The 18144-nt window shown below is 33.9% G+C and overlaps 1 protein-coding gene across 5 annotated transcripts in view; it reads right to left on the reverse strand.

The window, feature by feature from the left end:
- PCDH9 (protocadherin 9) overlaps positions 1-18144 on the reverse strand; it is a 1046490-nt gene that overhangs the window by 654886 nt on the left and 373460 nt on the right. For 4 of the 5 annotated variants that reach the window (XM_074191792.1, XM_074191790.1, XM_074191788.1 and 1 more), the window contains exon 3: positions 17194-17295. The exons of the other annotated variant lie outside the window; for it this stretch is intronic. In XM_074191792.1, coding sequence (XP_074047893.1) covers positions 17194-17295 — 102 coding nt within the window. The remainder of the gene's footprint in view (positions 1-17193; positions 17296-18144) is intronic. 5 annotated transcript variants of the gene reach the window in all.

Consider the following 18144-nt stretch of genomic DNA (forward strand, 5'->3'; position numbering starts at 1 on the left):
TTCATAGTAATTATAATAATTCCAGGTTAAAATGTACCAGGCATTCTCTATGACCTTGCCCAAGATCATAGAGCTGATAGAAGAGGAAGGATTGAAACTGGATGAAACAGCTAAGCAGCAATGAGTAAGATTAAATAATGAACTTGCCTTGCAGGCCCAAGCTATTTAATAAAAAACTCAATAACAAGCAAAAATCTGGATTCCCTCCTCTTTCCCCTCTTTATTCATGTCTAAGAACCCATAGGGGTGGCTAGGTGGCACAGTGGATAGACTGCCAGGCTTGGAGTTGGGAAGAGCTGAGTTCAAATTGAGGCTGTGACACTTACTAGTTGTGAAACCTTGAGGAAGCCACTTAATCTTTTTTGTCTTATTTTCTTCACCTGTTCAATGAGCTGATGATGGAAATGGAAAACCACTCAAATATTCCTGATACTGCCCCCCAAAATTCATGAATATAAGTTGCATATATATAAGAATATAATAGAGAAAAACAAAGAAAATAACAGAGAATCTGTTCTCTGAAAGCTGAGGAACAGCTAAAAATGCTTATTTTTTTTAGGCTTTTGTAAGAATATAAGAATATAAGTTGTAGAAAAGGTATCAACTTACATTGGTAGAGGGAAGATACCTCACATGTGATTTCCCTATAACTCTGAAACATGACTGAAAACTACTAAACAAACAAAATGGAAAATATAGAAAATATGACTTTATCCATCATTTTCTGGTATCTGTCTATCAATTATCAAATTTCCCCTTTCTCACCCTCCCCCAATCCTGAATTAGACTTCCCTAAATTACTTCAGACACTCTGTTAGGCAATGCAAATTCTGGATTTGCAATTTTGGCAGTCCAACAGTAAGTTCACATCCTGGATTGTGCCCACTATTAGTGGATGTCTGGGCAGTCTCCCAATAAGGCTGACCAGCTTCAATATCATTAGTGGGATGATGGTATTTCTGTGCCTCCTCCTTTCATTCCCCCTTTAGTTTAGTAGCAGAGTTTCTGAGCCTAATGAACCAAAACACCCGTTCATGCATTAAAAACTGGAAGGTGCACTCTGGCATGAGAAAAATGTTATATTCAGTTTGCTGCAGAATAGACTGTTTTAAGGGAAGGAAGCATGGGAATGTTTGCATAATGTTGCTATGTTAGATAAAACATTATGAAGCTACTGAATAACTAATATAGTGCTTTGCAAATATACAACATTCTACAAATTGTTCATGGTAGCAATGATATGTAATTATTCACAACACTGTTACTTTTGCTTACCACCAGTTAGATTTGTAAGTAACCAAAAGGGACTACCACTTTTTACAGTAACTGACCTTTTAAAAACTTTCAAAGGTTTTTGTGCTTAAATATTTATTACAAGCAGTATGGGCAAGTGGATAGAAAGCCAACCTTGGAGTCCAAAAGATCTTTGAATTAAACTAGGTGTGTGACCATAGAAAAGTCAATTAACCTCTCACTGCCCTAGGTGAATCTTTCAAAGACTATACATTACAGAAAGTAGCCACTGTGGAGTAGAATTTTACACCAGAAGTTAACTATGCCAATGAAATAAAAAATTCAGACTGAATTATAGATAAATTGATAGATTTATAGAGACAGAAAAAAATGGTATAGTGAAAAATCAACCTCAACTCATGTCACTGACATGAACTGGCTGTATGACCCTGGGGAAATCACTTAACCTCTCAAAGACTAGAGAAGTCATTAAGAATATAAGTTGTAGAAAAGGTATCAACTTACATTGGTAGAGGGAAGATACCTCACATGTGATTTCCCTATAACTCTGAAATCACAGTTCCAAATTCTATCTTGTGAGTATATAGATAGATAAGAGGAAGGGAATGTAAGAACAACAAAAAATGTACACTTGTTAGGCAATGGTATAGTTTTTAACCATTTATGGGTCCTCAGAGAATCTGTTCTCTGAAAGCTGAGGAACAGCTAAAAATGCTTATTTTTTTTAGGCTTTTGTAAGGAAAATGGGGTTAAGTGGCTTGCCCAAGGCCACACAGCTAGGTAATTATTAAATGTCTGAGACTGGATTTGAACCCAGGTACTCCTGACTCCAAGGCAGGTGCTTTATCCACTACGCCACCTAGCCACCCCTTACAAATGCTTGTTTTCTTTCCATAACAAAGACTATAAAATCAATGTATGTGTATATATACATATACACACACACATATATATATATATATAGACCAAAATAATGCAAAAAGAAATAATAACAATAATAAAAATATGAGAGAGGGCAGGGGACAGAGGGTCTAGAGGAAAACAAATTATCTCTATCTTTTCTCTATATCTAATCTATCTCTCTGTCTCTCTATCTATCTATCTGTCTTTCTATTATCTATCTATCTACCATGTCAAATGAGGATACTAACCTAATCAGTGTAGGCTAGGACCTTCCCTGAAATTTAATCTTAATGAGTTAGAGCATTGAGAGGCTGAGTTTCCTGGGAACACACACATATCTAGTACATATAAGAGACAATATTTGAACCCAGGTAGTCTTGGTTCTCCATACTGCCACTTTATATGAGAAAATATATAGATCTAGTAATTGTGACATTTTATTCTTCACATACAAAGCACATGAAATATGAGCATATATATATATTCTATTTACAAATCTATCTTGAGTATGAGAAATGTTGGTAATAATCTCATATATATATATATATTGATCTGATTACACATTTATAAAGCCATATATTAATTACTTGGAATATAGTTATACCTAAAGACAGTCTCTACTCCTGATAATCTTTCTTATGTTCTATTATATGGGTGAATATTAGTAATAGAATATCTCAATTTCACAAAATTATAAGAAATCAAGTAATATTTTAAATAGTTGGAAAATACCTTATATACAGACACATCTGTGTAGAAATGAAACATTTACTATGACATAGGAATCATTCCACATTTAAATTCTCCTGCTTGAATTATATCTCATACTATTGTAATCTGTGTTTTCTCCCCCAAACAATGGTTTTTTTTGTTTCTTCCAAGTCCCATGGTTTCTTGCAGCAGTGACAGGATGGTGGTAGATGGTACATACTTCTATACTGATTTCATGCATTACTCCTTGGCAGACTTAAGGGATTAAGGATTTTCTCATCTTGGTTTCAAAATATATTTTTCATCAGATGAGCACATAGCTAAGTGGAGATAAGCAATCTGAGAATGGGTTTTCTGATCTGAAGAAGAAAGAAAGGGGTGGGAAGTTTTGGAGTAGTCTGACAGGTCTAATTCAGGAGAGGAAAATCACACCATCATAGGGAATCATCAGGGCATAAGAAGGTCAAGTAAGAAGTGAGAAAAAGGAGAGAAGACCAGAGAGGTAAATGCCTCAAAAAGTGTGATCAAAATTTTTTACCCATGTTACAGTTTTACTTAGGCTTTAAATGATAACCAGTGAGCTGGTCACTGAGATAAGATTTTTAAAAATCATTGCAAACTCAATCTGCTAATTTAGCCTCATCTTCTTGGTCCACTTTAATCCAAGGTAACCTCTTCAACTCAAGATTTTGGTATCCAAGTCCTGCCCTTGTCTCTTTGGTCACAAAAGACAAAAGAAAGAAAAAGAAAAGGATATATATGTATGTATGTATATTTATATATATATATATATGTATATATATATGTATATATACACATACACTTGTTAAGTAACAGAGCATTTCCCCATTCATAGGACCACTAGAACATCTCTCCTCTCAAGTGCTGAGAGTCGGATGTAATCATTTGTTCTAATTTTGGAAAGGAGTACTTCAAAAAGCTTTACTATAGTAAGAACCACAAGCTTCTATAATTGAGTACCATGTGGGAGGGAGAGTATAGAAATAGTCAATATAGACAAGTGAAAAGATTCACTTTGCTGACTGCCCTTCTGCAATCAGCACCAGTCAAGATATGGGGCTGATGGTTTAGATATTAATAACTGCTGGGACTTCCAGCCGTACATTATGACGAAGACATCTGTAAAGCACTAGAGTTTTGACAAAGTGAAGGCAGCAAGACCCAGTTTATTGAGAAAGGCTTGATTATAGTGCAAGCGGAGTCCCTCTGATCTAGGGCCAAGGCAACAACACAAAGCAGTTGCCAAATTTATCAGGTCTTATTTAAACCAAACATATATCTAACTCTCCTTCTTCGTTTTTATTTTTGCTTCATCACTCTGCAGAGCATAATTTTTTGGTTTATCACAAAACTTCTGTCTGTTCTATCCTCCAAGTCATTTGTCACAGTTCTCAAGGTCACAGGGGAGTCTCAGTGGGGAAGTATTTGTGTTGATTGATTGGTTTTGTGATGCCTAGGCCTACTGGTGCTGCTAAATGAGCTTTTTTCTTTCTTTTTTCTCTTTTCTTTTTTCTTTTAGCAATGAAGTGACTGAAGGGGAAAAAAGTTGTGAATCCTGTTAACAAGATTCATAAAGCAACCTCTTCCCAGGAGATCCTGGTGACTTGCATCACTGCCCCCCTGTCACTTACTGAGTACGAGCAATGAGAACTCTGCCCTCCAATAGTTATTACAAGGAAAGTGGATTCAGTATCTACAATTAAGAAAAAAGCCTGAATTATGGGAGAAAATAGATAGAAGGAATCCCAATTTCTGACCTTTTATGGTTAAAAAAGAAAATTATGTGTGTCTGCACACATTGCCTTGGAAAACAGGCTTTTATTTTCATGCTTTTATTTCAGTAATGCACTCTGAAGGAGAGGCATATGACACAAACCCAAGTTTGTTCCTGCTGGGAAGCCTTTTACCTAAGTCAGTACAGTAGCTGTTTGAGAAAGAATAGTACTAATGTTTTCCTTCCAAGCTAGTACAGGAGTATGTCTGAATATATCAGGTTCTTTAGATTAACAAACTGTGTTACTCTGGCTAAGTGCTTCCTGCTTTTTCTTACCAATTCAATAAACAGACAGATAGGCAGGCAAACAGATTCTATTATCTATAGCAGCCAGAGGCACAATTTTAAATTTCTAAGTGAAGGACTATAGCTTGTGACTGCAATGGATTGGTGAATTATCATAACGACACTAATGAAAGATTTTAGACACTCCATGTAAGAGAAGAAAAGGTAATTTCCGGATATTCCATGGAAAAGGGGTCTTCAAGTTTGCATCTCCTATTCTCCATTCTGACATTGTGATGACATTGTAGTCTAGTTATACATTATCAGTTAAGTTCTTTAGCAAGTTTTCCTTAACACAATATTTATGTATTAAATATTAGCTCTACAAAAATATATATACATTTTTTTCCATTCAAGTCAATAAACATATAATTGCTTTTGGGGTATAAAGGATCATTCAGGTTACAGAGAATCCAAAGACAAAAAGAAAATTTCCCTTGCCCTTGAGGAGATTATATTCTATTGGAAACAAAAACACCTGAGAAGGTAAAGGACACCAAAAATTAGGAGGATTAAGGAAACTTTCTGAAGGAGGTAACACCTGAACTGGGCTTTGATGTAACTGGACTTTAAAAGGAAGATGGAAGCAGCTCGTTTCAGGAATAGGAGACAATTTAGGACAGTGACAGTAGATAAAGTATTAAATAAGAGTTATTGCTAGTGTTGTCTGGAACAGATAATTTGAGGAGATCAGGGTGAAATAAGATTGTAAAATTAGGTCAGTAACACATACTATACACCCATGCCTTGTAGTCCCTGCTGATTGGCATGATAAGGCAGGCAGATCACTTGAGTTTGGAAGTTCTAAACTGCAAGAGTTGTACTCACCAAGTCTGGAATCAATATGGGGATTCTGTGGAAGAGATGTGAGGTCGCTAAGTTGCCTTCTTAGGGAGGCTTTGAAAAGCAGACCGTTTAGGGCAACCATGCTTCTCAGGATTGGGATAAACCATGAGTGATCTCTCCACTTCCAGCTTAGACAAGATGGGAAGATAGTGTCAAACAACATTAAATAAAAGAAAAGGAGTTTGTGTTGATCTTACTGCTTTGTGCTTTCATTGATACAGTTTGACTCAGAGTTAAACTTATTCTAAAAGGTATGCAAATATTAACTGAGGGTGTCATTTTCCAAACATCTATTAGAGACAGTTAAGAAGAAGAAGAATAGAAGAATGATTACTACTTTTACCTCTTCCAGACAGTGAGATAATATTTCTTTTTCCAGTTTAAATCCGTTTCTTCTTTTCCTCTCTCCTCCCTCTTTCTGCATTCTAAACTAATTATATAAATATATCAATAAATAAATTCTTAAACTTTTAAAATTCCTAATCCTCATTTGGTTGAACCCTACTGATTTCAAATTCATGATAATTCAGCCTAATAAAGATTTGGATAAAGGCCAGGTTTTGTAGGTGACATAGTGTCCTAAAAATACTAATGATAGTCAGAATTTAACTTAACAGTTCAGAATGCTAGGGATGAATTGATTGCCATAAAATTTAACAGGGATAAAAGGTCAAATCTTCACATTTAGTTTCCAAATCTACAAGTACAAGATAAAGGAGGCATGACAAGAATGAACTTTATGTGAAAAAAGATCTGAGATGTCTTAGAGGATTTCAAACTCAATCTATGCTAAAATTGTAGTATGATGGCCAAAAAGTTAACACAATGTCAGGTTCATTAAGAGAGAAATAGTGGAATAATGGAAATTATAATTCTTTCGTAACCTGCAATGAGTACTCTACCACAGGGGTAGAGATGACATTTGAGGGAGGAAATAGTTGAGTGAGAGAATATTAAGAGGAAGTTTATCAGTATTATAAAAGGTCTCAAAATCTAAATATGATAATTCATAAATGTAACATGAAATATTTGTACTGGAGAAGCAAAGACTTGGGAAGACATGATGACTCTCCTTAATTAATTGCAAGGCTATTACCCAGAAGAGGAATTAGATTTTGCTTGTTTGCAGATGGTTCAACTAGATGAAATTTTAGAGGCAGGTCTCAGAGGTGTGGTATAAAAGAAGCACAATTAAAACAAATAAAAGTTATTCCAAAATAGAATAAGTGGCTTAAGGAAGTAATGGATTCTTAGGCATTAGAAATCAGAAATAAAAGCTGCCACTACTTATTAGACATTCTCTAGAGAGTACTTTGGTGAAGTATAGGTTGGACTAGGTTGTATAAATTGTGAGATAATGACATTCTGTATTTACATTTAAATTCTTTATTAAATAATTTGCTTAAAAATTTATTATATAATCAATATTGCAGTAGAGATGTTTCACCTACAAAGATAGAACCATGTTGTTATATTCACATGTGAAACTATCCAATTGCCATTAATTATAATAATGACTGTTACAGTAATTATAGGTGACTTTTCTCCTTACTAAAGCAAGACCTTTATTTGCTAATACTTCATATTTTATGCATTTGAAAATAATAAAACTTCACATTTGAAATGCTTTGCAGCTGAGATTCATCTGTCATTGATTTCAAATTTAAAATCGATTCATTTGAGTTTATATGGTTTACTTGTGTCTTTAGAGGCAAACTGAAGAGAGCTAGCCTCTGAGCCAAGAAGATGTGGATTCAAATCCCACTCCTGTCAGAAACAGACTAGTGGCCATAGCTACAGGTAAGCCAATTAACTTCCTAGTTCTCTCAGCGAACCCTGAACAATTTAAGGTATAAGAAAGGTCCCAGGATGCATTAGTAAATAGAGCTTTCTTCCCAGTAAATTCCCTACACCAAAGAAATCACATATGTAGACCAAAAAATACATCTCAGTATTATTTTATGATCAATACTCTTCCCTCAACCTCTCAGCATTAAGGGATTTGGATGATTCATTAACTCACCATTGATGCAGCACTGTCTGCTTGGATGTCTTTGTGCTTCACTGTTGATTTGTGGTGTTGCAAAGTCCCATGTGTCCACATCGCACAGGTTTTATAAGGATGCCTCAGTATATCATTCTGCTTTGAAATCTGACATTTCATTCTGCATGAAATCACTTCTAACATCACCAACGTGTGAATGTAACTTGCTTGTTAAGTAGGCAAAGATGAGCACCCGGGGAAGACTGATACAAACTTGCTCATCAGAATGTACAATACTCAGACCTCTGTAGATCATACACTTTTGCATTAAGAAAAGATCAAGCATGTCACATCCTCTGAACAATATTATTATGTAGCGCTCTCTGGTTTGCCCTCCTTCAAATTTATTTGCACCCTCTCTAATATCATTTTGAGGTACTGCATATCTTGGTGGCAGATTCTGATCCTAAGGGACTTAACTATCAGTGAAGCACAGTATGAGATTTTGAACTAGGACTTAGGACAGTTTATTAAACTTGACTTTGGGGTTTCACTTGAATCCTTTGCAAAGAGGATTGAGCTGTGGGGATTGGGTGGGTGCAACTAGAAGAGTTACAGTTCAAAAGAGTTTTAGACCCTGACAATTTTTAAGATTCTTTATTTGGGGATGGATAAATAGGGAACACAGTTCTTGGGTTAAGTGACAAAAATGCATGAAATTATTTATTGCAGACATAAATCCTTGGATTTTTAGATCTGATGAGTCATTAGTGTCCTATCTTGGAATTTTTGCCTGCCTTATGCATTTTTTTAAAAAAAATCATCATTCTTACAGGTGAAAATATATTCACAAAGAAACCGAAAAATAAGTATAAGATCATAGGATCAGATTCAAAATGCATTAAAATGATCTAGGAATTTCCAGTATTTTCTACAAGTTTCGAAGTGATTAAATAAGATGTCACCAGAAGGCAAATATCCTTTTGATATCCTTTCATATCTACTATGTGCTACCTAATAGATGGGCAAATAAAATATTATAAAGAGAATCACAATATAAAGCTGAGGACATTATCAGGCACTTACCACCAAAAAAGAAAGCCCTAGGGCACAATTTTAACTTTAATATTATGAGATATTTTGTGTAAGTAAATCCTAGAGGTCTTTCTAAAAGGTGCAAACATACACCACATTTCATGGTGAATTATTTGAAAAAGAAAAAAAAATTTACATAAAGAGAAAAATCTCATATTTAGTTGATTAAATGAGAGTCAGAAGACCTGGGTTTGAATCACAGGTTTCCTACTAACTACCCATGGATAAGTTTCTTCTCCCTGGGGTCATTTTCTCATCTTTAAGTTAAAAAGGTTGGATTAGATGACCTTTGTGTTATCCTTCAGCTATTAATCTAGGATCCTATGAGATCTAGCCTCAATGTAACCTGGGATCAATTTAAATTTATGCAAGAGTATGAACCCTGGATCCCAGGCAATGCTTCCAGACCCTCCTTTAATATCCTGTGAACTCAGGAAAATATATAAAATAATTATCTTTAGATTATATCATTGGAGCTCAAAGAAACCTAGTGATCACTTAGCCCACTCTCAAGGTTCATAAATAAAGTAACTAAGAGAAGATATTTACTCCTGCCTTACTTATCTTTGTACCCGGAGGCACTGCACAATTCGGAATCTCTTTGTAGTCTGGCTTCCTTACACAGAAAATTGGGATAATAACTATTTCAATGTTATTGTAAGGAATAAATTAAATAAGATATCAAAGTTCTATGAAAAAATAAAGTATAAATCACATAAAATATTAAAAAAAAACTGATATATATAGGTCTTAAAGAGAGAAATTAAAAACTGGTTTACAGATTTAGATTATTCTGATGATAATTATGTAGATTATATTTTAGGTGAATGTCATTTAATATTGTCCCTGAGAACTCATAAGACTTAGAATAAGGATCAAGAGAAATCGTCAAAGTCAATCTCTAATTTTACAGAAGAAAAATCTAAACTCCAGAAGACCAGTGTCTTCCCCGAGGAATAAGCAAAACAAAGATTCATACCAAAGTCTTCTAATTTTAATGCCAGTGCTCTTACCATGACTGCCTCCATGTTTATTAGCTATGAAAGGTTTTCCAAATAACAAAATCAAATATAAAGCTAGCAATTATTATGTCTCTATTATGCATCATAATTTAATACTTTAAGCAATGACATCCAATAAAATTGAATTTTTATTGAGTTAAACAACGAAACTACATCAAATACATCTATACATTTTTAAATCTTGCATTACATGCCAAGAAATAAGTTGATAGATGGTGACGCTCATGATCACTTTAATAATGGAAGTGTCAAGAACAGGAAATTGATAAATGATTCTTTCTAGTCTCAGACAGAACTGGAAATCTGACCTTAATGTATAATCCACATTTACACATCAACCAACTCTTGCTTATTCATATATATAAATAATAATTTTTTCTCTAACATTTTAATGTGAGATCAACAATCCTCTTTTAACCAAGTATGATGGTAAAGTAAATCTATTTAAAATATATAGCCAGAACCTCCACATGTAATGCATGAAAAACCCAACTATTTTAGGATTTATGCATCATGTATCCATGTTTAATAATGTTCCATTAAATAGAATATACTATGATCCTACTTTGATCCCTCATGGTATAAATAGCTGATCTTTGTTCCTCAAAGGCTGCGGCAATGGAGCACAAACATTGGCAGGTTGACAAGATGTGAATACAATATGGGACAAATTAAAGTCACTGTCCAAGGAGCAGGAAAACTACAATGGAAGAGTACATCATGAGACAGATGTTTGTAGCATGATTAATTGTGCAACTCACAATGATAATCTACTAGAGACAAGATTGTTTTGATCTGTGTGGTGGTGGATCCATTTTAAAAAAATCACACAGAAATAGATGCAATGTTTAAGTAATTTTTATTGTATTGAGAGGTACCCAGGTATAGTGAACAGCAAATTTGACTGGTCTTATTTCAACCATTCTTCTTCCAACTACTAGCTCTGTGATTCTGGGCAAGTTCCTTATGTAGAGCTCCTTGTTAGCTTCTCTTAATAGTATTACAAATTCCACATTTGGAACTTGTGGAACAACTCATGAGAGGGGGGTGGGGGAAGTGGAAAAGAGAGAGAGGTAGAGAGACAGAGAAAGATAGACAGAGATAGTGAGAGAGAGAGAACTCTTCCTCACCTTAAATTCTCTAAACAATTATGTCTCTTCCATTAGATATCCTATCCTTACCCCATTTCAAAATACACACATAACTCACTCTATATTTAAAATACATATACTTGCATGCACACATATGTGTATATGTATATAAAGCACAAATATTTGTATATATGCATATATTTACACATTATAATACATAAATCCTCTGCAATTAAGATGTTTTGATCTGTTGGACTTTTAAAACATTTCTAGTGGAGTTTTTCATGCTAATAATGTTTTCTTATCTTTGAAAATTACTACACCAAATTGTAATCTCCTTTGATAGATTCCAGATTATTTTGTAGTGGTGTAACCCTGGGCTGGTCGCTGCATTTCTCTCAAATTCAGTTTCCCTATCTGTAAAATTGCATCAGCTATTACTATATCACAGGTTTGTGATTAATACCAAAATATAACATGCACAATGCTTTGTAAACCTTAAAACTAATATAAATGCTAGATATGAGGTTGATGATGATGATGGTGTGATAATTATTATTATGTTCATCCAATCCCTCAATACAAAATCCAGTTATTTCTCTATCTTTATTCTTTTAATTTTTTTGTTCTTTACTCTTTCCAGTCTGTCTCCAAAGTAATCAGATCTTTGGCACCTCAATAAATTATTCATGACCACGGCACTCCACACTGTGCTTAGATGTGGGACTTCCTGGCATGCTTCCCCATTAATATCCACGGACATATGCACAACCTACAGAAAATCGTGCACATCTGTACATGAAACCCATAAGCAAATCCCTAGGCCTGCATTAATCAAAAGCATACACAACTTCATCTGTTTTGTGAAGTTCTTATAGGACTACATTTTTTTCTCTTTCAGTTTCACACCTAACTGTTATCACATGTACTTTTTAAATGCCTGGTCAATACAGTCTTATCTAATATATTATATTTTGCATCTCATTTTATTCCCTGATTTTGTTGATTTTCCAATTTTGTTTTGTTTTATTTTGTTTATGGTTTGAACCTTATTTAATGAATGACAGCATGGCAGTGACAAGTTTAAAATCTTCTTGTCCTTCTTTCTCTACACTAGATTTTCTTCACAAATAGCTGTCACTGTGAATGGCAAAGATGTCCTTTGTTGATAAGTTTCTTCCTGTGGCACCCAGAGTTCCTTCAAACATCTAATTAGCAGGAGCCAGGCCACAGCAAGGTTTGGTGCTGTCCTTCAAGTATGTGGCCAATGCTGACACCATCAACTGAGCTGTCAGATATGGCTTTCTGTGGAAAAAAAATCAAGCCCACTAACTTTGTGGTGAAGAAAGAGGTAGAGAGAACACGTTTTTTAAGAAATTAAAGAAAAGTTGGAGGCATCTTCCAATGCTGTAGCAAATAACTAAAGGTGGTTTACAGCCTCTAGATTTTAGAAGTGATGTACTTTTGCCATGCTGTGAATTGGCATTCTTTCAATAAATCCAAAAGAAAACTACTGCTTGAATATCAAAGAAGCAATTCATAAATGTAGGCAAATTGTTCAAACATGGTCTTTTTTAGTCTTGTATACAAACTGTTCAAATACTCCCCCTCCCCATCCTTCAGAAAGATAAAAATTTCTTCATTCTTTTCTGTTATAAAAGATTACTGCTGAGCACCATAATTTTTAAAAATCACATTTCTAAGTGGAGGAACATAATGAGTGTAGGATTGTATGTGAGTGAGTGTGTATATAAATGTGAGGTAGAATAGGATTTAGGAAGTTAAACTATGCTAATTTCTAGACAAACCATAGACCCATCTTTACCAGATGGCAACCTTGGCTAAAGTTTATTTTGCAATTATCCATAGAACTCTCATAAAAAAATCTCAAATACCACAAAATATTCTTATTTCCCTTTTTCTAAATCTATTTCCCTTTAGGTAGATAAATCTATATTTTCAATCACTCAATATATATTTTCTCCCTTTGGTAAAGTATCAGTAGTATATTTTAATTTGTCTTGCTATTATTTTAGTTGATACATATATATATATATATATAGATTTATTAATGATCATCATAAACTATGTTCATATGTTATATATACATATATATACAAGGAAAAATCTAAACATATTTGTTTTCTATCAAGTATAATCTTTATGTGAAGACAGCTGGAACAGAAGTTATCTACTTTATGAGGATTCATATGAGAGCTTAATTTCTTTGAATTTTTGAATCCCAGAAGAGTCACAGATATGGACTTAAGTAAAAAAGTTGAAAATATTTACTCTCTTGAAATGGCTTTGCCCAATTTTGATTTGGAGCTTTATAGCAGCACATCTTGGGATATCTTAATCGGCCATCTGTACCCAGGAATTTCACACTTGCTATGTCGGCCAAATTTCCAGAGTCTAGAGGCTAAAATTCACACTTATTTTTAAATCCTTCCACAGATCTCCCAAACTTTGAGAGTTAAGATTCCCATCTGACATTGATTTTTGATTTTCATTCCTACAAAAAAAGGAGTCTTATCTCAAAAATTCATACACTATACACTAGACCATTTTGTTAAACCACTTTAGCTCTAGCATCAAAAACAGTGACAGGGGACAGCCACTCATACTGAAATGCAGTCTTGTGTGAATTCCAATAACTATGAGGCATTTTCCTACAGATCCCATAATATAGACACTGAGGGCTGTACTGGCTTCCTCTCTGTGGTGTCTCATGGGTACGTGGCTATTAATGCACATAGAAAGAAAAACCACAATAGAACCCGTAGGTTAAAGACATGCAGCAAAAGCCTACCCTGCCATATTTAGTATTTAAGAATCAAATTCCAGTCAGAGCTTCTCTATCTCTTGCTTCTATTTTAAAGTGATAGCACATGATACAGCCAATGGCAGAAATTGTGCCAGAGAAGAAAAAGCTTAAATATGAATTTCAGCTAAAATTCTACACCTCATTCTAAACACGAGCCCAGAAAAACACCAATTTCAAATAGCAAATGATTTCTGTGACATTTGCTTCCTAAGAGTTAGATATGGTCCCACAAGTGAAAAAAAAGTTACTTTATGAATCTAGAAACCTGTTCTACTGTTCCTGAGCTGTGTGACCTGCAACAAAATACATAATCTTCAGAGGCCTCAGTTTCCAAATGTGCAAAATAAATAAGTTGGAACATATGATCCTTGAAGTCACCTCCAGTTCTGAGATTCTACAACATATATGTCTTTCAAATATATAATAACTTCTTTCCTTAGATTCCAACTGGTCATTGTTATGGTGCAGTATTTTTCAGCATAATGAGTAAGGATTTTTAAATCATTTCAGTTCTGGAGACCAGAGGCCATTGCTTTTCTTCTAATATTTATTTAAATAAATGTCTAAGCCAGCCATATATAGTTGTATTAAGTCTGTGTGCTGTCACTGTAGCCAGAAGTTATTTTAACACGAAGAATTCCATGGAACTGGGGCTAGCAGTGATGTGTTAGAAAGAAAGCTAAAAGAGGGAGTGTGCATATCATACCAAAAGCAGAATGAAAGAAACATAAAATAAGACAGTATCATTGCATTTTAGTAAATGAACAACAATAATAATAAATCAAAATACAAGCATAGGTTGTTATGGACTTCCCTTATAGATAGTCAAGAGACATCTAAGACTGAGTGAATATTCTCAAGAGACTGATTATTAAAGTTACCTCCTTTAGATTGGTTTCCCAGGAGCTCCAAGGGAATATCTAAAGGTGTTAAACACTTATTACCACCTTATAGAGTGGCCCCCAGGCTCTAAGGTTACTTTCCAGAACTAAAGTCTCTAAGCCCTCATTAGCACTTTTGACTGCTCTTCGAGGTTTATTTCACAGAAAACAATGGAAATGTTCCACAAAGATTTGTGAGAAAGGAGGGCCAAGTGTAGATGCCTTACAACTTCATAGGTGATTTAATTGTTCTGGGAAAAGGTATAAAATTTCCTACAGTTATAAACTGCTATGGTTAATTGAAATTAAAAAAAATTGGGGGTTACAACCCTTGTTGTGAAAGCTTTTTCTAAAATGTAATACCATACCTTTGTTACCTTAATTAGAACAATATTGTCTGAATGATAACAGTAAGAGAGGCAACAGGTGGAGTAGACAAAAGTGAGACATCTTTAGCCAGGAAGACATATACTGAAGTGCTGCAGTCTGAAACAGCGACCTGAGAAAAGACACTTAACCTTTAGAGACTCAGGGGACTCAACAAGGCTAAAATTATAGATGAATTAATACTCTCTGGCAAATGGATTTTCCTCACTAGAAATTCCCTAATCTGAAGAATGAACAAATACACCCTTGACTTCCTTGCCCCCAAAAGCATAATGGACAATTCAATCAATCTTTAATATAGTGCTTCAGATTTGAAATTTTGAATATTAGTATAAATATCCTAGAATTTTTTCCCTTCAATAAATCTTGGATATAACTTATTTACTTTGCTTTGCTTCAAAGTCTAGTTTGAGAAAGCGGATTAAGGAGATCTGGTTAAATACAATTTGGCTATATAAAATGTAGAACAAGAAAAACAGATACTAGCTAATATCTGTCCTTAATATAATATTCTGTTACTTTGTGGAATGTGTCATAGAAAAGAACTTTACCCATCAGCTAATACAAATCCCTCATTTAAAGATAACCACAGGTTTAAGTAAAATAAGAAGGTCAAGATTTTAACGCCAGGTCTCCTGATTTCATATCCAAAGCTCTGAATTCTTAAAAGCTACAGGGGCATATTTGTACTTACATCTGTGAACATCAGGAAAATGGAGCACATAAAATGAATGTTGAACATTCACATTAACTTTAGTTTTCATTGTTAAATAGAAGATAATAATGAGAAGGAATTAATCTATCAACCACAATTCTGGCAGCATCACATTACCTATTGAAATAGTACTCTTTAGTACACTTTCTCTTGCATTTAGGCATTAAAATTCCTAACACCATCATAAGTTCTCCTGGTTTCTACCATTAACAAACAGTGATTTCATATAAATACTAGTTTTTAAAATTTTTGTGGAATTTTTTTGAGTATGGGGGAGATAGTGTGAGGAAATAGGTGTATGTGATCAATTCTCCACAAACTGGAGTTTTTCAGTATCACACAATAGGAGAGAACACTGGATCCTTCTTAGTTAGTGAAACCAAAGTGACAGCATCACAAAATTCATCCCTTTAGGTGCTACTAATTATGAACAATACATTTTTAACATTCATAGAAAAAAGATAGAAAAATTAGAATTTAGTACTCTTTCCTCATATAGAAGAAAGATCTCTAGAGGTCCTGGATGGCAGAAAATAGGCAACACTATCACAATCCTACAGAACGTTAAAACAAATCAAACCTGCCCCTAAAAAGAAGGATCATACACCTTTTATAGCTGCAGAAGTCATTAAAAAGAAATAAAATAAAGTGATTTCATTAGATTATAATATGAAACCAAAAGAGAAATAAAGGGCAAGGACTATTTGTCCTTCAAGCTAAGAGAGAAGCTAGAAAAGAGAATCCTAAAAAGGTTAGTGAAAATTACAATTTCAAGTATTTTTTTTGAAGATAACAGAATTAAATAGCAATCTTTTTTATCTTTTCTGAAGAACCACTAATTAAAGAAATTAATCTAACGATGTTTATCTCTTAAATTAAATAGTAATGAAACATAAACCAAGTCTATGACATTCTGAAATGGCAAAGCTTGAACCAAATCTATACACTGTAAGAACAAAAACTGCTTTTTAAAATGTAGATCATTTGTTCTGTACCTGTGTTACATGCACATCACCCCCCCCCCCCCGCAATAAAACAATATGTCATTGGGAATACAAAATAGTTAAATAATGCAGAACACATATCAAGGTATATCAATAATCTGTGAGTTCTTTGATATGGGAATTCTTACCACCAATACAGACTGCAACCCACCTATTATTCAGTAGATGAATCTTACAGAATTGACCAAGACTTAGAGACTTTAAGTGACTTGCCCATGGTTACATTTTTAGTGTCAGAGGCAGGATGTGAGAGCTCAGGTATTCCTGACTCTAAATCCTTCTCTCTACCCACAGTACAACACTACCACCTAATATGCAACAAGAGAATATTTAAAATAAAGAGCATGAAAAAAAGGTCAGCACTAATGTGGTTTCTATAGAGATTTGGCATACCTCATAATGGCTTTCTTCATTCTCCTGAATGTGGAAACCCGCAGAGCTGGGACATTTCTGAGGAGTGACAGGAATACTGTCACCTTTGCTGTGTGTATTACACTGTAAGAGATTACCAAATAATGGTGACAAACTACTCCACTTTTAGAGTGTCTGTTGAGAGAAATGACTATTTGTTATGATCCTATTAAAGGAATTCTACTTGAACTAATGAGGGTATATAAAACAGATACATGCATTAACATTCTTATTTTACTGGATTTAGAAAATACCTAAAAAAATTTTTTTGGATTAAATAATACCCTTGGTGACACAAAAATATATTCAACATTTGATATGGAAAATGAACTAAAAAATTCTTTCAAAGTCTCCCGTTTAAGTTAACTTTAGATATTGAATTTAAAATTTTACTTAAGACAAATAAAATAATGTCAAGTCTATACCTCAAAAGGGACATAATTGAAAATAACAAGTTCAAAGTTTCAGAGCATTAACTTTTAAGTAGTCTTCTATAATGGATGCTTAGGTACTACTTTAAAAGCCTAAACAAATCATTTTACTTCAAAATGTAATTAAAATAATATATGAATATATGAAATAAAACAACATATGAATATATGAAAACAATGCAAGAATTTTATCCTAATATTATATCTTTCCATTTAAAATATTTCTCTTCATATTCAATGAGCATGCACTTATTGTAATAATAGAATATAAGCTCCCTAAAATAATGAGTTTATTCATTTTTGACTTTGTATCTCCAGTATCTAATATATATATATCATGTGCTGAGAAGAATGCTTGTTGACTGATTGCCCACAATGACTTTTTAACATGAAAATGTCTTTCCTTAGGGGGAAAACAAACTAAAACACACCAACCCTCATTTATGGACAAGATAATTTTAAGCTTATTTCAATATCATAATTTATTCAATAAAACTTGGAG

This window comes from Macrotis lagotis, chromosome 6 (genome assembly GCF_037893015.1).
Source record: "Macrotis lagotis isolate mMagLag1 chromosome 6, bilby.v1.9.chrom.fasta, whole genome shotgun sequence".
Classification (NCBI taxonomy): Eukaryota; Metazoa; Chordata; class Mammalia; order Peramelemorphia; family Peramelidae; genus Macrotis; species Macrotis lagotis.